This window comes from Pseudopodoces humilis, chromosome 11, assembly GCF_049639895.1.
Source record: "Pseudopodoces humilis isolate 2021_Gansu_Grassland_sample_001 chromosome 11, ASM4963989v1, whole genome shotgun sequence".
Taxonomy (NCBI): domain Eukaryota; kingdom Metazoa; phylum Chordata; class Aves; order Passeriformes; family Paridae; genus Pseudopodoces; species Pseudopodoces humilis.
Window position 1 is genome coordinate 2,705,178 of NC_142210.1, and position 21,847 is coordinate 2,727,024.

Here is a 21,847-nt window from a genome sequence, read left to right on the forward strand (position 1 = left end):
TAATAGTAAGTGACTGGATAGAAAATGTCACAGCCCACAGGTGATGGGTCATTGGGTCATTAAGAAAAATAATATATGTGTCTATTGTTAATTGGATAAGAATGAGTATAAAGATAAAATAAGTTAGTTTGGGGCTATTTTGTGCTTTCAAAGCCAAAGTGAGCCACAGGGCCATTCTGTACCATCAGAGCAAAATGAGCCAGGTTGTGGTGAATTGAGTTTGTGCAGCCAGTCTGGAGACACCTGCCAGGTTTTGTAATGACCTTCTAATAAACACGAGAAACAAGATTCTAATGAGCTCAGGAGTTTTCTTCAAACCTAGAGAACTGAAATAAGTGGGACTCCCCACGAGGGAGGATCCCAAAGGAGCTCAGCCCAAAGGGGACTGAGGAATCCCAGAGGAAAGAAAAATACAGAACAAGTACAGCAGAATCGAGAAAGAGAAAAAAGAAATTAAAAAGAATTTTTTAGAAAAAGTCACACACTGAAATTCAAAAGTTGTCTCAGGCTGATATTTCAGTAACCAAAACTTCTATCCTTTAAGATATTTTTTGAAATCTTAGCTTTTCTTTGTCTAAAAAAGAAAAAAAGAAAAATTTTGCACTGATTATGTGATAGTTTCCCCCACTCTAGCTCTAGTTCATTCGAGAGGTTTTCATCTGTTTGAGGTTTTTCACTTTCCTGCAAATTGCTTTTTTGAGCCCTTTTATGTTACGTGGCTTTTCTCTATTTATAGGAATACACCTGTGCAAAAGGGAAAAGAACTTTCCAGCATTTCAAATAAATGTCTAGCAGTCAGCTTGAAGTGCAAAGCTAGAAGATCATCAATGTAAATGGTATGATTATATGCAAATGAAGTGCAGGTTTTATTTCCAAAGCCTCTCTAACTCGTATGTGAAGGTGCTGGGCTGTGCCAGGCAGCCAGAGCAGAGGCAGCCACATGGACTGAGCCAGACTAACACTGCATGGCAGGAGGGATTAAGTGTCTCACCACCATTAGGCTCAAACACCTCAACCTCTCTGCACCAGAGGGTGAATTCCACTCTCAGAGAAACAAGCCAGAGTGCTTTTCCCCCTGGGGAGCAAATTGCAGCATCCTCACCTTCTGCAGCATGCAAGGGCCTGAGACCAGGATGAAATTGTTATATTTTAAACATTAAGCATATGCTGATAGCAAGGGCAGATAACCCATGTGCATAGAGGAAACAAGCTACAGCTGATTGAATTTACCCCCATTACTGTTCTCCTCAGGTGCCAGATCCAAGGATGGCCAGTTCCCTGTGAGGCAAAGACCACTTCTGCAGGGGAAAAAGTAAGGGAATTTGCTCAGTTGTCCTTTCCAAAGGAGGACAGACAAAGGGACATTTTCTTCAGCAGCATAAAACAAAGTTCTCTCTCTCAAAGGCTGGCTGTCTCACTGAAATAAGAAGTGTTCAGCCAGGACAGATTAGGAAAGATGAGAACAAAATGAGGCTCATGAAGTAACCCACATGTGCAATGTAACAACTGTTACTAAGTTGTTATGACATCAATGCTTACAAATGCATACACATGTATTTTTCCATATATACACGTGGGGAAAGAGGGCACCACACCAAGGAAAAGTCAAGTTCCACTCTGATTCCTCATGTGATGCCTTTTCTTTGGTCATAAAATTAAGAGCCAGACACAGTTAGGGGACAAAAGGTTTTTATCTTGCTATTTAATAAGGATCCTTATGGTGCAACAATTTGGCAAGGTGGAGCTCGCTGAAATGCACACACTCAATAGATAGTGAACACAATTTTACAGACCTTACAAATTAGCATATTTAACAGAGATACCTTAATGAGAGGCTTGAATGGATAGTGTGATATTCCTCCATCTCAAGGTATTCTTCCCTGGATGGGCCTAATTCTAGTTCACAGGATGTATTTTAGGGGGGACCTTGTTTCTCAAGGCTTCCCAGCCTCCAAGTGTGAGGCCTTTAGGATGTTTGGTCTCCTGGCCTGACAGAATACTAGGTTTATGTTATCAGCCTCCAGGAATTACAGGTATGCATGCTACAGAGCACTGAGAATACATAAAAGGGAAAAGGGAAGGCAAAAAATCTCCACAGCATCACATAGATGTGAAGTACCCAAAGATGGCACTGTGGAGCAGCAGTTCCCTGCCAGCACCACTCAAAACTGAATTAGATGTGAGGAGCCCTCTCAGCATTTTCTGCACTCTTTTCCCCTCTTTCTCAGCCACACTCACTGCATTTCCATGATGAGTCACTCAGTGGGTCAAACTGGGACTCTGGTGGGACCAGTCTGGACGTTTCTGGCAGCAGCAGCGATGTTGACAGCAGTTCCTGTAGCCTCAGGTCTCAGTGGCAGCCTGGGGGACACAGGCTGGGGCCATGGACACACCCTGGCAGTACACTGGGCTGTGATGGAGGAATGGCACTGTCTGCAGAAACCACACAGAAAACCAAACCAGCCAGCCAGGAGAGTGCCATCACCCAGGAGAGACAAAACCAGCCTGAGAAACCTCAGCTGGAGCTCAAACAGCCTCATCCCTGGGACAGGAACCGTTCTGGCCTTGCTGTGAGTGACCAGGACTGCTCCTGCATCTCTGCAGTCCCTTGAGACCTGCTTTGAGAGGTGCCTTATTGGTGCACTGCTCTTAAAATGTGAGCCAAAATGGGAAAGGCACATGAGTGCAAGGATGATGTGCATTAATGAAACAGGGCACAGCTCAGGTCTGGAAAATGTTCCTTTTAAGCAAATCCATGATATTCATTTGATGCTTATCCATTGCAGTTACAGGCTTGAGTGAGTGGGGCTTTCTTTCCAGAAAAGCCAGTCCCTACCCTGAGGAGGGGTGGATGAGGAAAAGCTGAAGGAAATGGAAAAAATGTACTTTCTGCACAGGTCAGCTCCTTTTCAAAGCAATCCATTCAACAGAAGTGAGTCTTTCAGAAAGTTGTAGCATGGAGAGTGCAGAGAGCCTGCAGATGTGGCAGCTCCCACGCCTGGTGCCAGGCTGGCTGTGGGGAGTACAGGAATGACTGTACAGGGCACAAGGGTGCCCTGCAGCTGCTGCTCCTTTCCTGCCCTGGCATCTCTCTGTGCCAGCCTGCAGGGATGCCTGGGCACCTGTACTGATGGCCAGTGCCCAGGCAGTACATGGTGCAATGAAAATGCAATGGAAATCATTTCCATGTTGTGTTTCATTACCTAGCACACTGCAAAGGCTGAGAAGAAACTGTTTTCTGTGGGAAAAAAAATCTAGATTATATCACTTATCAGAGTTTATATGGTGAAAATGGGCTGGCATCACACAACTCTGATCTGATTGCTGCCTGTGTCAGGAGAAAGAGTAATGTGCAATAACCACACACTGGCACTGGAGTGGTGAGGCAGGGCAGATAAATGTCCTATTTAACTGCTGCCACAGAAGTCTGAGTGCTCAGCAGGCCTGCCAGGAGCTGTGGGTTTCTGCACAGGTGCTGGGTTTGGATCCATACCGCTCTTAACCATTAGTTCCTTCTACTGTTGGTTGTGAAATTAGCAGTGGTTTCACTCAAAGCCTTGGGTTTGTGTGCACCTCCCGCTTCCCCTGGCAGCACCATGGCTCAGTGAGCGTGGCACCTTCAGCAGCAGCAGCCCAGCTCTGCTGAGCAGCCACACAACACCCTGAGCTGGCACAGGGGCTCTGCTGGGGACACACTGCAGAGCTCGTGGCTGCAGGAAGCCCTGTGTCCATTCCTACACACTTCACTAGGGATGAACTTGCAGCCTGACTGGCTGCTCCTTCCTACAAAGAGCCAAGAAAAATGTCAAGCCTTTTGCTGAGCCCCCCAGCCCCTTGGGGCACACACCAGCTGTTCTGTCCCTGCCTAGAGGAAGAATGGACTGGCTTGAGGCACACGTCCTCACTGGCACCTGGCTGGCACTGGCCATGTCTAACTCACATTTTTGCCTCTGAAAGACCGAACTGAACTGTGGAAAATGAGTTTTTCAGCTGTGGACTGTGGGTATCTGAAGTTACTGAGGAGATGGCACCCTGCTTGCCTGGTGCTCTGATGGTGAACTTCTGAGTCAGACACAGCTGAAGATATTCTGGACTTTAAAGTGTTACTCCCATGATTTTGCTCACTCAACCATGTAAGTGTGAGACTGGCTGCTCACCAGACTGCCCAGTTCCTCTCCTCACACAACCCTGGCAAGCCTTTGTAAGGTTTCTCAAACGTGGAAATAAACCTACCCTCACAGCTGGCCATCTCTACGAAACCTGTACCTATTGTTCCACCTGGACTGCCTTGAAGCCTGCCTCATCTCCAAGAGGCTGAGTGTGGCTGTTCCTTATAAAATACAGCAGTTCCCACGTTCTCTGGTTCAAGATTTGCAGTCTCCTGAACTCAAAGAAACTGGTTTCATGAGAAAAAACCCAACCCCTGAGCTATTCAAAGCTGCCAGCTGCACACTTAGGAGAGCTCAGTGTTTGTTAGGCTTTGGCTGTTGTGAAGATGAGGAAGAGGGCACTGAGCAACCCAAAGAGTGTTGGTCTGAAGTGGAAGGTTTCCAGGTAAACAAAACACAGTGCTCCAACCCAAGTGCAAACAACAATTTTTAAGCCACCAATGAAAACGAAGCTTATTCTTTTAAGCTTGTTCTTTTGTTTACTTGTTCCTTAGACAGACACAGTTCATCTCCAGAGCACCACAGTACATCTCCAGGTAGGTGAGAGCATCACGAGCTCTTGGCTCAGTTTTCCTTTCCAGGGTTTTTCTGCTGTTCAGCTGGAGTTAGATTAAGTCTCCAGGATCTCCCCTCTTAAAAGAAGGCAGCAAATCCCTTTTGGAGAAGCAAACTGTGGTAGCCTGCTCAGAACAAGACTTGTTGCCTTAACTCACTATGGCCATCCAGTCTTTGAAACCTTCAAGAACACACAAAAATATCAGAAACCATCGACAACACAGCACAAAAGTCACCTCAGGGTCAGGTGTCCAAGTTCACCAGCTTTCTAATTCCCCACTGCATGCAGCACTCTTCACAAGGACAAGGCCAGTTTGTTACTCACCTCCTAGTTCTCTGCTGAGCAATGTCTTTTCCTGACTTGTTTTACTCTGGATGATTAAGTTTTGTTATCTGAGATTATATTTTACAGCTTTCTGGGAGAACAAATCACACATTCATTCAGAATGGCCCAGAAACACATTGGACCCTTTCCTTGAATTTTGATTTATTTGCATTTGAGCATCCTAATTCTACATCTGAGGCCAAACTCATTACAAGCAAACACTTAATTTAGACATTTGTGAAAGCTGGACCTCAAAGTGCTACCATATCTTTTCCACTTAAAAAGGGCAGAATTCATGCTGGTGTAAAGCAAATGAATGTGGTTTTGCACTGTATGAGCATGTTTCCTCTGAAAGAGATTTTGACTCCTTGAAAACAGCAAATGCTGGTGCCTGACTTAGTAAGAACAGCACTTATGGCAACAAGGGGATAAAAAGTAGAGAAAGTTCAGCAAATTTCAAATAACAAAAAAAAAACCCCTACTCACCTTTGCCACAAACATGAAAATTCTGGTCATACGTTTCCTTTCAGTTGTGTTGGGGTCAGAGATGCAAGGTACATGCCTTTATCTGTGGTGCCTGGCTCTGACACCCAAGAGAGCACTGAATTTCACATAACACCATGGAGACAGCTCTTAAAGTAGAGAAATTGGGAATGTGAGAGGGTAAACTACATAGAGTGTTCTTAAGTCACTGGGTGAGAAAGTTAAAAGTTTAAGCTATTTTAGAAAATAAGAGACAAAATGGAGAACTTAGGGTGTTGTCCCTTTCTCCTTCTTCTTCTTCCTTCATCTTCTTCTCCTAAGAGTTTTTGGGTAGTAACGAGTGATTGGATAGAAGATACCCCAGTGCAGCACACAGGTGTGGGGTCATTGGGTCACTAAGAAAAATAATTTACTTGGCATTTGTTAATTGGATAAACAGACATAGAAAAGACCTTGAAGAAGGTCTTTGTTAGCCATTTTGCACCTCTCTATCTTAGTGTATGTGTCTCCTTGTAGCCTGTATACATGTAATATAGATAAGAGAAGAATAAACAACCAAGTCTGAACACAAAAAAAACTGTCTCATCATTTCAGTCCTGAGGAAAAGAACCCAGCCACCAGTGTGGCATCCCAACAAGCTGGATTTTGGTTCCTCCAGCCACTATTCATTTGCTTACTGGAACACAATACTGGAAAACTGATAAAGTTGTTACGATTCCTGCCTCTAGGTAGCACAAAAAATATACACTCAGAGCATTTTAGTGGTTAATTTAAAAAAACCTAAAGGCCTTCTCCTTCCCATTGAAAACCTCAGAGCCCTGCAGCCACCTGGATCCCCAAAATACAGCATTTATCAAGCAGCAGTGCTGGGTGATAAAGGCACTGGAGCACAAAGGACTCTCTGAAATAATTCCTGTTGAGCATATTCATGTACAGCACCTGAGAAACTTCCAAAGCAACCACCAAGGACAGGGGGAAACAAGCCCTGATTTCTCAGCCAGCCTGGGACTGAGTCATTCAGAGCTTGCCCTCATTAAATATGCTCTATAGCATCTATCTACAGATGGAGGTTGTCCCCATTTAAGCCAAAAAGATGATTTATGTGCACACCAACAAATTGCTTGCTCACCTGTGAGTGGTGAACCCACATATGTAACAAAAAAACCCCCAATTGCCAACTTAGCAAACATGCAGTTGATGTATATAGAAATGCTGATTTTTTTTTGGTCTAGGTCTGAGGCATCAAGTGACACTAAGGGAAGTTCACAGAGCCACAAGGGAGTGAAGGCAGCACAAAATACTAAAATTCATTTTTAAGCTAAGTCTAGAGGATGCCTGTGGCAAGGAGATCAAAGCAACCCCATTTTGGCTGCAACATGGCACAGGAAAATTTCTTCAAAAGCCACTTGGAATTGTAGGATGCTTGCTCTCTGCTAATATTTATTTGCACTCTTAGGTTTCTTTCTGTGACTCCAGATTTATTTCAGCCTGTTGCTGAGTTGGAGGTAGACCACAGCTCTGAGAAGACAGAAGTTGCAAAGCCCTTGAAACCTCCCAATTCCAAAATGTGTTTCCCAAATGCTGTAATCACATTGCCCTCATTTCCTCTGACACACAATTTTCTGAGGAAGTTTATCTATACTTTGTTTTGGGTTCTGCTTTTATTTTTCTTTTTTCAAATCCCATTTTTAAATGAGACAGGAAGAAAATTGCAGGTTTTTTCTTCTCCTACTCCTTTGGTACAAATGCTGATACTACTTTTTCTCCAGAGAGATGAAATTACCTCAAAAGCCAGGTTGCAATTTGAAAGCTGTCACTTAGAGCTGGGTTTATTGCTGTATTTTTCTGCAAAGGGTTGCAGTGTTTCACACTTCAGCCAGAGAGGTTCTAGAAAGCCTTGGAAGCTCATCTCAAGAAAAGCTTGTTTTGGCTGCTCACAGGGTTTGCTGCTCCATGCACCTCAGCCCTCTCATGGATAAAGGTTTGTTCCAGCTTGCAGGTATGAATCACACACCTGAAGTGGCTGAAACTGGCACATTTCCCTTAAATAGCTCAACAGCTGCGAGTGTGGAAGTAGCTGAACCTCTGAGTGCTTCACTACTCATCTCCAGTATGCAAATGCAGCAGGAACTGGGGGAAGAAACCCTATTTTTATTACAACCTCCTCTACAACTTTCCACTTCCCAGCTCCTTCCCAGCTCAAGGAATAATTGGAAATTTGGAGGTAGCCACCACAAGCTCACAGAAGCTCCCACCTGCATTTAGCAGGTAAAGGCCAGGCTGAACCCCCTGACTTCAGAGAGGAATTGCTCCCCACCCTATTGTGACTACTGACTGGAAACAGCTGAGGATTTGAATCTTTACACTTTTTCCACCTTCACTTGCCTATGTAAGTAGGCACAGAGTTTATTCTGAGACAGGAAAAAAAAAAAAAGAAAAAAAAAAAAGAGAAGAAAAGAAGGATGTGGTTGGTTATGCCACTTAGAAAACTCGTAAAGCACAGTCTCTAAGAAAATGCTTTCATGCTCTGTAGATGAACCTGGACTGAAGCAATGCTGCTGATCTGCTTGCTGGAGTTCAGGTAAAGTAACTCCTAATTTTAGTTGTTGACTTCTATTTTTGCAACAATTTAATAGCAGCATTGATTGTAGACACTGTTTTTAAGCTGGTTAAATGATTGTTCAAACAATAATAGTGCTGTTTAGTTTAGAGCAGAAAGAAATAATTCTGCTTTAGTGATAAATATAAATCTATTCTGCTGTAATCAAAATACTTAGATAAAACATGGTAAGAAATGATCCAGTTACAGATGAAATACATGGCAGGAGTGGGACCTGCTGCTCATCACTGCACTGAGCTCCAGTACATCCCCAAGAGAATAACTTACCTCTAAGATGAATAATGTTCTAGGAAATAGATATAAACAAAGGATGATTTTGCTAATGAAGCTCTCGTGGATGTTACCTTAGTGTAACATCTCTGTGCTCCCATACAGATTTGTGTGAGTCCCAGCTAGAGCCAGATGAACTCAGAGCCAAGCTGCAAAGAGAAAACCATTCATGAATTCTGCTGTACTGCAAAAACGCCTAGTGGAGCTATTACTGTAAAACCTGTTCATTTCCTAGGTCAGAATACCTTTGCTGCTCACTAAACCACAAGCTCCCGCTATGGGAAAACCCAATTAATGTTTAATGAGTTTAAAGGAAGTAGAAAATCCTCAGCAGGAGAAGCTGAGAGCAAATGGAGCAGCATTGACACAGAGGCTGGACCAGCTAAGACACTCTCTTCTGTACTGTTAATTACAGGTTCTTATGTTATCTTTTGGTTTCTAGGAGTTGTCTGAAACAATCCTAAAGCCACAGGAGATTCCTTCAAAAAACCTGTTGAAGACAGAGAAAATTTCCTCAGAAGACTGGAAAAGGACAAACGTGGTACCTCTCTCAGGAACGTGGAAAAGAAGGAGTTGGAAAAACTAGATCTGTGATCCCGGTTTTAGCATTTGAAAGAAATACTGCAATCAGCCACCAAAGAATCTGTTTTCAATCGGTAAGTAAAAATCTGCAGAGATTAATCTGAGTATGACTGAAATAGAAGCAATTTGACTTCCTCTGTGACCCTGCCAGCACAGGGGGTGTAGGAGGGGGAAACAGGCTTCACACACTACCTCTAAAGAAATTCTCATAAGCAAAGGAAACATGAGCAGTATGAAACCTCTGCATGATGAGTGAGTACCCACCGAGATTCTAATCAGTGCCTGCTCTGTAGGAAAGGTGTCTCTGGTACACTGCAGTATCTTTCAGGATGAGCATCATCAGTATTTTTACTAATAATATGGACAGTGCAGTAAAGAGGATGCTTATGAAATGACTGCAAGGTTATTTGTCAATGAAAATGATTCTTCAAGTGAACTCTGAGCAAACATTACTTAGTCTGGAGCAGTTGCAAACAATTCCCATGGATTGCTCAAGATGTAGATTTTAAATTTGTGACTCGAAAATTATTAAAAAAACACCATATTTTTGACAATCAGTTTTCAATGTAAAGGTTTTTTTTCCTGAAGTTAATAATTTTCTGGAGCAATTTGGTACCAATGAATTCTAAGGAAAAGGCATTCAGTGAGCTAGAGATACAATAAAAGTGGCACCAAACCTCAGACATTCAAGAGTCATCAAGCACAATTTTCTGATACATTTACAGAGTACACAAAGTGCTGGATTGCCAGGTGCTGTCGCTACCCCAAAATGTTTCATGTCACTGTTTTTTTCCCCATGTAGATGGGTGCCCACGGCCAGAGGACACCCATGCTCACAATAAAACTCGTGTTCCCCTGTCCCTTCCCCTTGGTGACAGCAGCACCTGCCCAGGGTGACCCCTTGGACACCCAGCACCAGCTCAGCTCCATGTTTCCTCTGGGTTTCTCACTTCTCACACACCACAAACACGTGATTTTCTAAGTAGCTGCCACACATTGCTGGCTCAAATGGATTGATTTAACCTCATCTTGATGACCAAATCAAATTTTTCACTTTGCTCTCCTTTCTGACAGATACATCCAGCTTTCCTTTTGCTGTTTCCTCAGCTGACAGTGCTGTGACAGCCTGGCTCAGGTGGCTCTGTCCTGGTCTCTGCAGGTGCCAGTGGCACCCAGGGTCACCCTCATTCCTACAGTGGGGTCACACAGCCAAGGACAGTCTTGGAGCTCTGCATGCCCTCAGAAACCCCCATCCTCATCAGCTTTCAGGCAAACATTTCCTACTGAACAGCCCTTCTTCTAAACCCTGCTTTTTCCTAGTGCTATTCATTGTTTCTAGTACTCTTTGCTGAAATGCAAGTTCCTGAAATCCTCAGCCTTTCCCTTATATGAAAAGCAGATACTTCATCAAAGGTAAGGGTCTGGTAAAAGCTCTCAAAGACTTATTTAGCAGTTTTCTTTAAAAATCTGTGTGAAGCTTAGGCTCGACTCTTACAGAATTTCTTTAATCACATTTGACACTCTTTCATTCAACAGATTAGATTGAACCTTTTCCAGCCACACTAATAACATCCAAACTTCACAACAATTACTGGGCTGGCCCTTCAGCTTTATATTCCTGTTCTTTCTGTAGTCTGAGCTGGAAAATAACTGATTTAATAAAATGATTTACTGATAGGAGCAGGTTCAGCTCTGAGTGCATTCTGTGGCCAGTTATTCCCATTATCACTCTCTGATTCCCATAAGCCATCCCATCTATGACCTCCAGCACAATGTCAGTGTTCCTATGAAGTTAGTTGTATAAGAGTTGGCAAAATGCAAGGCCAGTTCCTCAGCTGTTCTCTGTTTCTCTATTTTAAAAATATTTTATTTTATCCAAGCAAAAAAAAAAATTAAAAAGAAATCTTTCACTAGTTGGTTTTGATTTCTTTAGCAAAGTTTGGCTCCATTTGGCAGCGCTTAAGAGCTGTCACTTTTCATCCTCCAAAGCAAAGATTCTCCTTTTGATCAAACTCTTCTTAAAACATCTTCACTTACTTCTAAAATTTCTTTTGAGCTGCTTGGTTGGCTGAACAGGACTGAGAACTTCAACTACCAAGTTCTGCTTTATTAGGGCTTTTTGTAGTTTTGATTTAAAGAGGTTATAAAAAGCACTTTTAAGGCATAGTTTATTAAAGCATGTGTATATTTTTAAGAACAGTGATAACATTAAAGACAAATTAATTTCGTTTCAGAACTGCATTATAAAGATGCTTCTACTTGCTAATATTTGCTGGATTATCTAAAATAATCAGTTAAAATTTAAAGTGCAAACCCCAAATTTAAACAAGGCTGAAAATTAATCACAAGTGAAAAAACACACTTACTCATTTTACACCGAGATGAAAGATCAGTCTTCTTAAGTTGACCTTTTAAAATATTGCATTGGATATAAACACTGTATGAAACGAAAATATCGTATAAATGTGCTTACAGCAAAAGCACATCAGCAAAAACTACTGATGCATGGGGTTTTGGGTATAAGAGTGAAAACTCAGCTATCAGATCAACATACCTTAATATGGAATAATAATTTCATCATTGTTGTGTAGCAACAAAACTAAGCATAAATGTTAGGGAAATTTCCAAAGGTGTACAAATTATTAAAGATAGCCAGTAGTCTTTAGAGTTTTTGAAAATATGTGTTTGAAGTCTCTTCAATATCTGGATGGGATTATCTCACATGGGATGGTAACCAGTGGATGCTGGCTGCTTTCCCCTGAGAATCCCTGGGAACACACCAAGCCAGTCAAACTGGAAATGGAAAACTCTGTGCTTGAAAGGTTTCACTTTCCATCACAGACAGAGGCTGACCAAGTGTCCAGCTCAAACCCAAAAAAATCTCCAATTGTGTTTGGAAGTATCTTGGTTTGGCTTTATCGTGGCATTAACTGAGAGTCTCACACGTTTCCCACTCACTTTCTCTGTCATTTCAGGGCAGAAATGACCAACACCAGCGAGAATTGCAGTTTTACGGCCGTGGACAGCTTGGCATGGACGGTGCAGCTGGGGATCTCCATCCCCACCTTCATCCTCGGGCTGGTTCTCAACAGCCTGGCCCTGTCTGTGTTCTGCTGCTTTTGGAGGAAGCAGACCAAGACCTCTGTGTACATGATCAATCTGGCTCTAGCAGACGTCCTGCTGCTCCTCTCGCTGCCACCAAAGCTGTACTACTCTGTCACCACGGTGCCTGGCCTGCTCTGCTCCTTCATACAGGCTCCTTACTTCGTCAACACCTACACCAGCATCTTCATCATTGTCTGCATCACCGTGGACAGGTACATCTGCATCAGGCACCCCTTTGAAGGCCGAGCTAACCAATCCCCCAGGTGGGCTCTCTTGATTTGCTGCTTCATCTGGGCAGTGGCTTGGATCTGCAGCAGCCCAATTTACGTGTTTCACAAGAAGGAACCCATTAAATGCTTTCACAACATGTCAGCCCAGACGTGGAGCGTTCCCTTCATTGTTTCTGTGGAAATATTTGGGTTTCTGATCCCACTCGCAGTGATGGTTTTCTGCTCTGCTCAAACCATCTGGATTCTTCTGAATCACAAAACTCACGACAAAAAGAGTGTGGAAGAAAGCGGCTCCCTGCGGGTGATCGTGATCAACCTCGTGGTGTTCCTGGTGTGCTTCACACCCGTCCACCTCGGGATCTGCCTGCAGTGCCTGGTGAAGCAGCAGGTGATCGTGGGCTGCACAATGAGGCAGACCATCAGCCTGTTCCTCCAGGTGTCCATGACGTTTGCCAACCTGAACTGCTGCCTCGATGCCATCTTCTACTATTTTGCTGCAAAGGAATTCTGTAAGAAAGCACAGCTGAAAAGGGTCATTGAGCTGTGTCCTGTCTTTAACCCCTGTGCCATGCGCTGGCACTGCCGGCACTGGGAGAGCTCCCCTTGCCAGGACACCGATGGTGCCACGCCTGGCACGGCCACAGGGAGAAGGACAATGTGTTCCCAGTGAATGCAAACCTCTTCCATATTTTTCTTCCCTTTAAAGATGAAGGGGAAAGAAGTTAGATTAATGAGCCAGCATTAACAAAGTGACAGACTGACACCAAAAGCATTAGCCTTGACAGTATTTAGAAAATGTGAAAAGCTTGCCAGAGGGAAAGTAACCAGATCACAGGAATGCCTTTTAACATCAGCTTTTGTCACAGCTGCACCAGTTTTCCTTTTACATCCGTGATCAGAAAGGTGCTGCTAAGAGCAAATACAGAAAAAAACTATTCATAACCTTTCTGACTTAGAAGGTATCTTGGGAGTTAAAAAGCAGCATCCAGCCAGAAGTCTGACCCTGCAGAAGGTCAGTGTTGGAGCTCTCTGCTTTGGACAGCTTGGCCAGCCTGGGACAGCAGGGAATCCTCCCTCCTGCAAGCTTCACACACTGCTCAGGGCTGCTGTGAGGGACAGCAGGTTTTGCTCTTGCATGGAAGACATGCTGCCCAGAATAAAAATCCAGGGGATTACCTCGGGTACCAGCCATTCTTGATCAACAAACTTTCCTGATTCCCTGTGCTGAGGAGTCACCGTGGCTTTCTCCTGCAATTTTAAAAAGGGTTTTGCCTGTGGAAATCCAAACAACCCATTCAAATAGGAGACTCAGAGAAAGACTGAATGTGTTTAACTGTGTTTCTACATCAGTGCATTTCTATCAAAGATATAACACATGTATGAAATTCTCACTGTTTCTCAGAACAGAGGAATTAAGAAAGCAAGCCCTGCATCACAAATCAGGGAGTGATTGATATTCTCCTCTCTCCCAGCTCTCTCCAGCTCATTCCTTAGGGGAGCCCTTCTGCCTGTACTGTGCATTTCTCTAAACACCTCTGGGCTTGCCTGAACCCTTTGGGTCAGCGATTCTGGGTTGTCACCACAATAATGCCATTTGCAAGTTTGGCTCTGACTCTAATCTAAAGGTTTTTTTGTTGCAATTTAAGACAAGCATTTCTTGAACCCTTATCTGGGCATGGTTGGTGCTCATAACCAGAATCGCTTTCACAAAAATAAATCATTTCCTTTGCCTTTCTAAAACAGCTGTGAAAAAAGTCAAAGACTGCTGGGAGTCAGGTTTCTGGGGCAGGTATTCCTTTTATTAAAAATGTAAAAAGAAATTACTCTCTGTAGCGAAATAAAAAGAAAGGGATCTGGTTTTGAAAATACAATTTGCTGTCCAGCAATTTCCATAGAAAAGATTGACTGTACAAGTAGGCAGCAGCACATACCTTACAGTGGACCTAATATATGAACATTTTAAAACTTGTAAGTACTAAAACTATGAGCACAGCTGAGGGGGAAAATATTTGTATCATCACCTTTGCTGCTTTCTGTAAAAGGAGCAAGAGGAAGAGTTTTCCAAAACTGCAGATTTTCTAAACATTATTTGTTACTGCCTCAATCACTCAGAAATTTATAGATTTTCAATAGGGGTTAACCTTTCTTCTTTGCACCTTTCACATTACTTTGCAAGCAAAATATGTGTGTGAGAAAGAAGTAGTTTTACTAAAGTTTTACTAAATTAACTGTACATATGAAGTGTGCATACTTGAAAATACATTTTAATTTGACAGCAGTATGCAATTCTTCCCTACCTGCACTAGCTGCCTAAAAATTACTTGGCAGTGGCAACTGTGCCCCACCATACAAGGCTGGGATTATTAAAGTCAGGGTTAATTAAGCTGCAATAATGGGCAGGGGTGGGAGCCACTGCTCTCAAGGCTCAATCTGCCCCTGGCTGCAAACCCAGACTACAAAATCTGGAAGTTAAACTGGACTATTTTCTTCCCATTTATTGCCACCAGTGCCACTTCTTTGTTGGTTTAAAGTGTTTTTATGTATCATTTCATTTGTCTAAATTTTGCCTGTTGTATAAGTAAATGAGAGCAGCCTCGCTAAGCATGCTTGAAATTTGAGAAATGAAATGAAATGCAAATGAAATTAAGAGAAAGAAGGAAGAGAGCCCAGCTGTGATGATTTTACAGGCTGCTACAGTAGTCCTATTTTTTAGCACAAAAAAGCACAGGTATTTTAAGCAAGATGGTGTCACTTTCAATTCAGAGCTTTTCAAGATGAACTTACATTCAAATAAGACACTTAAGTCGTGCCTTTGACCAGCAGCTAAGAATACAGTTCTTTTTAAAGCAGGATTTTACACACATGCTCCTGTGGGAAATCCACTGTTAACTCTGGAGCATCTCCAGTGGGTTGTATTTTTACACCAGGACAAAGAGACAGAAATCCTTCGGCAGCCTGAGAAGGGACACAGCGATTTTGATGATGAACAAAACCGAAAAGCACTTGACATTTTAAAAACCCAAATCTTCCTGAGCTGATACACAGGTTCAGGGCAAGAGAAGCAGTTTCTTCTCTCTTGATATTATTCTTAATACACAGAAAAGTTATGGGAACCTGAGTGTGAACCCCTCACGTACTCAGGTCTCCTCCCACTGCCTCAGCTGTACTATAAAGTCACAGAAGCACTCTCTTAATGGAAAAAAAAAATTTTAAAAAATCAAGTGCTAACCAGAAACACTAAAAACAATGCCTTTAAAAATTGTATTTTCAGTTGTGCCCTCTTCTGTGAATTGAACAAAACCACAATTGCACAATGAACCACGGACCTTACAAGGAAGCTGTGTTTAACATTCATTTTTCTGGACACGGCCATTTCAGGCCACAGGTGAGAATTTTCTCAAAACAAAAGTTTTGGTTTTATCCAATTGTGACTCGATCTTCTCGAGTGTGGCCCGGCTAGCTCAGTGATGAGGTTTCTCTTTACTCGAGTTTCGAGCCAGCATATGTTTGTGGGGTTCACTGATTTTCTTCAAGAATCCAAGTCTATAGAGCGAGTAAAGAAATCAGGGGGGGACTCTCTCTCTGGTTTGCATTCCACAGTTTATTTCTGCGAAGGGGAATCCAAAGGATGAGAGACAAAGGATTTGGGGTCTGGGGGGTCTCTTTTAACAGGGTTTCTCGGAGGGAGGGAACATCAGAGAGGGAACCAATTATTTTCTCAGTTAGTACATTTTACAAACTTTCTACAAATCAAGGTTACACACGCCAAGATAAAAAATAACAGACACCAACTTCTTCAAATGCCCACAAAGGTGTGGGAGTATTCTATACAGAGGGGCAGAGGGGGAGAGAGGGGGGGCTTGGTTTCCTGGCAACACAGGGGGGAAAGAAAGGGAAGGCAAGGTAAGCATGCCCTCTCAGCTTCCATAGTTTAGAGGCATTCTGGGACAGGAAAAAGTTACAAACTTCCGTGTAGGAAAGAAGAGTTCTCTTCTCCCAACCCCGTGCTTTCCTGGGCTAAAGAAACTTCAAGCAGCTGGAAATGCCAGCGGGGTCCTCTCTTTACTCTACCCGGCCTCTCGCCGTGGGGCTGAGGAGAGAAACTTCAGTAACCATGGTAACTTGACGCCAGGTAAACAGGAGAAAGAGAAGCTGGGGGGGAATCACAACTAAAAGATGGGAAAAGATACATTTCAGGCTATCAACTACAACACAATTGAACTTTTCCAACTGGGCCAAACCACACAGCTCTTCACAACATATAAGAGAGCTGATTTTTCCTGAGGGCATTTTTATCAATGGCAGATTACTCCAACATTCTACAATTAGCATTTGTTCAACCATCAGTGTGATTCACCAAGCTGTATTTTATAGACTCACAAAACTGAAAGTCAGAAGAGCATAAAAGTAATTTGGAAAAAAAGGGGAAATAAACCCAACTCCCAATTAAAACAAACAAACAAACAAAAACTCCCAGCAGACAAAACCACACGGGATTTGTTCTCCAAATTCTTTTCCTGCCCCTTTGCCTGGTGGGTTACATCATCTTCATTTTCATGCTTGAGCACAGAACCCAGTGACACTGCACTAATTTCTAATGCTATAAAAGGACCATCAAAATAATGCTGGACTTTTTGAAAAGTTCTGTTGCCCAAGAAGTCCCTTCTGAAAGAATTTCAACAAAAACGACTCAAAAAAAAAAAAAATTCAACTGTTTAATAGCAAGTAGAGGATCTAATATATGAACTTTTTCTAGCCTTCATAATACTTCTTTTATGATGCATGATTTATGATCTTGAAGGCACCTGAGGGAAGGTCCAACCTAGATGCAAGCACTGTTAGTCTCCTGTCTTCTCACAAAGGGCTACAGTGAGCACAGATAGGCATGGGACCTGTAGTGTCAGTCCAGCATCTTCTCACTGTGAATAAATACATTGGTTAAAAATATAAACCAGACAGTTTTTCATGTGAGGATGAACAACCACAAAGAAAGGCTTCTAAATGTCACTCTAGTAGTTTGTCATGTCAAGTAATTTCAAGTGTTCAGGAAACTTCAAAGTGAGAAGAGCAGCCATCTCACAGCCTGAGGCGGCCTCTAGATCACAAAATGAAGCTGAAATGGGCTGGAAGATGGAAACTGATCTTCAGAGAGACATCACCCCAAACCTCACAGGTATTTCACTCAGGTTATTCTGCAGCACCACAACTCAGCCTGGCTCAAACACACGCAAACGAGAGACAAACAGAGGCTACTCCAAGGTACAGACTTCTGTCTGTCTCACAAAAGTGCTTTTGCTGAGGTTTCCCTGCCCCACATTCAGAACACTTTCCACTTTAGACTAATTGTTTTTCTCTGTGTTTTGGGCACGCTCTCCATCCTTCCACCCAAACTCAAGGAGAGGAGCTGTGCACAGGCAGTGGCTGCACTGCCCACTCCTCTGAGGAGCTGGCAAGCCCAGCAGGGGTGAGCAGATGCCACCCAGCTCCTGAGGTGGCTGTCACCTGCCCTGGGAGCCTGCAGGGACCTCCTCAGCACCACAGTGCCAAATAACAGCAGCTGGAACAATCCCTTTATGGAGCCAGGGGGATGGAGAGAGTTTGGCTGCCACACACCAAAAAGTTTCCCAAGGATTTCCCAAGGAAATGTCTTCACAAAGAAGGGCAGAAATGTGCCTGCCCTGAGCAAACTGAAAAGAAACCTGCCTGTTATTTACACAACAGCACAAATGGGAAAGCTGGCTTGGCTGGGTTTATTAGTGTGCTCACTAAAGATGTGGAGAAACACAAACTCCACACACACTGCTCTGGCTGCTCTCCTGGCACTGCCAAAATACAGAGCCCAGAGAGAGGAGCCAAAGGCTCAGTTACCACAGGGGACAGCGACTTCTCTTGCTCTTCAGCTGCTGTGTGTGCAGGGGGAAGGAAGGCCAGAGGAAGAGGAGCAGAGGATGCTGCAGGACATCTGTGGTTGCACAGAGGGTGAGCTGAGCCTGCTGGCAGGGTAAGCATCTGCCTGGGCAGCCCCAGCTGGCTGCAGTCCAAAGCAGGTCCAAACCTGCTCCCAGAATAAAAATCATGTGAAGCACAGAAAACCCCTCTTGGACCCCTCTTTGGGTCTCTCCCCAGAGGTGTCCCCAAGCTGCTGCATGTACCTGCCCTGTACCCTCTGCCACTGCATCTCACATTGTGACTTCTGCAGCTGCTTTTGTAAACTCCTTTTGTAAACAGCTGAAACTATTTCTCCTGTAAAGGTGTGGGGGAAACAAGAAACCAAAACCCACCTAGATTTTTAAAGTTATACAACATTAGACTATGGAGACCATTTGGTGAAGGCTCCCGTGCTGCCTCTGAACACATAATTAAATGATTTTCTGTTGGCAAGAAAGCTATTTGCATTGGAAAATATGCTCCTAGGAACTGATTGCCACAAAATGGAACTATGTAATGAGCTTTCATGACTTCTGTAACCTCAGTGTTAGCTCGAAAACTCCGGAGAAATGGAGCTGACCTCTTCTGCATGGATACATCAGGTTCACACAAGCAAACTTCTATCCTTTTAACATCAGGCCAACACAGAGACTACAGCAAGTGTTAGCACTGGAGCACACCTGAAAAGACTAAGAATAGTTGTATTCTTTTATCTGAGGCAGTCAGAATGACTGAAAGCAAGATCCGATCCCCCGCCGCACGGACGGCTCTCCAGCTACTGCCGCAAACGTGGGAAGCAAAAAGGTGAATCAGGTGGGCAGCAGCCAAGCAGCTGGTGTAGTTCAGGCCCTGCAAGGTGGTTCTGTGCTCCTGGAGTGGCACAATTTAATCAAAAAAATCAAAAGTTTTCCTTTCATATGTTTCGTTTTTAAATATATATATATAAAAAGAAATGCTGGCAGTACTCACTGCGGCATACGGCATGACAGAGGGCTCAGCAGAGCCAAATCCATGCTGGACCTGTGGATTTTGAATTCATTCTTTTTTAAATCACTGTCATTTCTGCCTCACCAAGAGGTCTTAGGAATGGCACTGCTTTGTCCAGCACCCATTGCTCCAAGGTGAGGACTCATCCTGCCAGGAATGAGCTCAGTAACCGAGTCAGACACGCTGTACATCTGTAAAGGGGCACCAGGATGGCATCCACATCATCTCATTTACACCACCTGACACATTTCACTGCAAAAAAACCCCTCACCCAGCATCTGGCAGTACTTCCACACCATGGCCAGTGTCCTTGTACACGCTGCCTGGACTGAAGGTCTCAGTGCTCACTCATTTAAAGCAAGAAAGGCAGTGCTGTGGGGAGGCAGAGACACTTGCAGAGCTCATGACAAGCCTCAAAGCTTGCCCATCAGGCAGGTGTTTTGAAACAAAAACATCCTGCTGTTTATCTTCTCCTCACCCCTGCCTGGTGCTTCTGCAAGCTTCCATTAGCCAGGTTTTCAAGCCCCAGTTCTGGACTTAGATGCAGTGGCCGACTTCCTATGAGGTGAGGAGTGTCCAGAGGCACGAGAAATGAGATTTCCCATGAGAAATCCCATCCAGACCTTGCAGTCTGCACCATGGCACCCAGAGGTGCAGCCCAGGGCTGGTGAGCCATTACCCCTGTGGGAGATGTGAAAATCAGTTGGTTTTCCCCCATTTACTGAAGCACAACAGCTTCAAGGACAGCTGGATTTCCACGTTAAACGAATTGGGGAAAACACATTTTTTTGTTCAAACTAAGGCTGTAGTCTACTAATTCCATTTTCATATCTCTGACGCCTGGAAAATCACACTTGTAAGTGAGAGACGTTGTTCCAGAGTTAATCTTCATTCCAACCAAGATGGAATTTACCCAGTTCAGTGAACAGGTGATGTCCAATTGTAGTTCTGGGAACTGCAAACATCACGGATGCCCATGAACACCACATCAAATCACAATCCAAACCCACTGTTTTCCCCTTTGAAAAATGTAATTTCAAGTAAACCCATGAGACATTCCTGTGAAAGCTAGCACAGAGAAAAGAGAAATGCTGCAGGTCATCTGGTCCTGTGAGCTGTATATTAAAAATGCATATATTTCATCTTTTGTACTGAAGTGTACTGAAATGAAAGCCAAGTTTCATTTTGGCAGAGCAGTGCCAGCGCTCAGTGCCCCTCTCCAGTTTCCTGGAGGTGCTCTCAGCATTTCAGAGCTGCACTTTGCCACACTGTGGAAAGGTTGCACTCTCTGAGGAAAACAACTGCTGCCACCTCAAGCAGTTCCCCATCCTGCAGTGCCAAACACAAGAATGAGTGACGGTCCCTCAGCAGCCCCTGAACAGCTTCGGGCATCTCAGCTAGAAACTCGGTATTTTAGCTTGTGCCTTGCCCTCAACAAGAAGCAATCTGACCTCCCCAAGGACAGCTCAGACATCTGGGCTCTCAGATCAGCTCTCTGTGGATTTGGATATCTGAATCCTGCAGATGAAACCATACAGATGCTTATAAAGCGTCTCTGCCACCCCAATCAACTCATTACTGAAAAAGATGCAGCCGATAATTATGCCAGATGCTAGCTGGGCTCTGGAAACATGACTGCCCTTGTAGGTTAATGAGAGTTCAAACAACCATTAGTCTCTGTATTAATCTACTAATTTCCTGGTGTTACTGGAAAAAAAATGAAGATTGTGGTGTTTTTCTGATACCTTTGATCTGTTTATTTGCTACGTTACTATGGCTCGTTTCCCCTTGGCTCAGGTTGACACTGGCTGGGTAATTTATCTCAGTATTTCATAGAATCATACAAAAAAAATAATAAAAAAAAAGAGAATGTGCCATTTCTTTTAAAAGATCCCAAAAACTCCACTTTGAACTTTTTACAGGCAGTGCCTTTACTTTCCTACTACACCAAGTCTTATCCAAAGGCAAGCAATTCCAACCCAACGAAGGCAAGACTTGCTCTCAGTTCCTACAACAGTTGGAAAAGTTGCTGAAACACTGCAAAGTCATTGAAATAACTGCACTGAATTCTTGCAAATCTTTGTCCTTCTTTTTCCACTGCACTGAGTTATCTTAGGTGTGCCCAGCATGTAGCAGTTCCAGTAAAATCAGAGATCTCTGCATGTTTCCAGCTCTCTCTTTCTAAGGTACTGAGATCACCCTGCAAAGCTGGGCCCTGTGACATAATTGCCTTGAAACCATAGATCCCTTGGCAGCATAAAACACTGAAATCTGAACTGTGGTATGATTCTTTTACGGGTTTTTTGTTCTTTTTCAGTGTAACAACAATCCCTAAATGAATTAAAGACAGTAAAATTGTTAGAAAAAGTATCACCTTTAAAACCTGATTCTCTTCAGGCTTTAGAAGTAAAAACACAAAGATATCCTGAGAATTAAATCTTTCTCTTGAAAGCAGACAGCGTGACTTGTTCTGAGTCACAAACTTCTCTAAATTACTCCAAACCACATTTGCTGAATTTACACAGCAAAACCTTCTGTCCTTTCTTTTCTTTTGATTTCCAGCGCCAGAAATTCGGCTTGGGGAATTCAGCTG

The 21,847-nt window shown here is 43.4% G+C and overlaps 1 protein-coding gene across 1 annotated transcript; it reads left to right on the top strand.

The window, feature by feature from the left end:
• Positions 1-7,976: 7,976 nt before the first annotated feature.
• GPR55 (G protein-coupled receptor 55) lies at positions 7,977-14,167 on the top strand. The gene is made up of 3 exons (XM_005529644.3): positions 7,977-8,113; positions 8,865-9,078; positions 11,980-14,167. The coding sequence occupies exon 3, from the start codon at positions 11,987-11,989 to the stop codon at positions 13,007-13,009; it is 1,023 nt and encodes a 340-aa protein (XP_005529701.1). The 5' UTR covers positions 7,977-8,113; positions 8,865-9,078; positions 11,980-11,986; the 3' UTR covers positions 13,010-14,167.
• Positions 14,168-21,847: the final 7,680 nt, after the last annotated feature.

Coding starts and splice junctions, on each gene's coding strand:
- GPR55 (XM_005529644.3), top strand. CDS start 11,987: ATGACCAACACCAGCGAGAATTGCAGTTTTACGGCCGTGGACAGCTTG.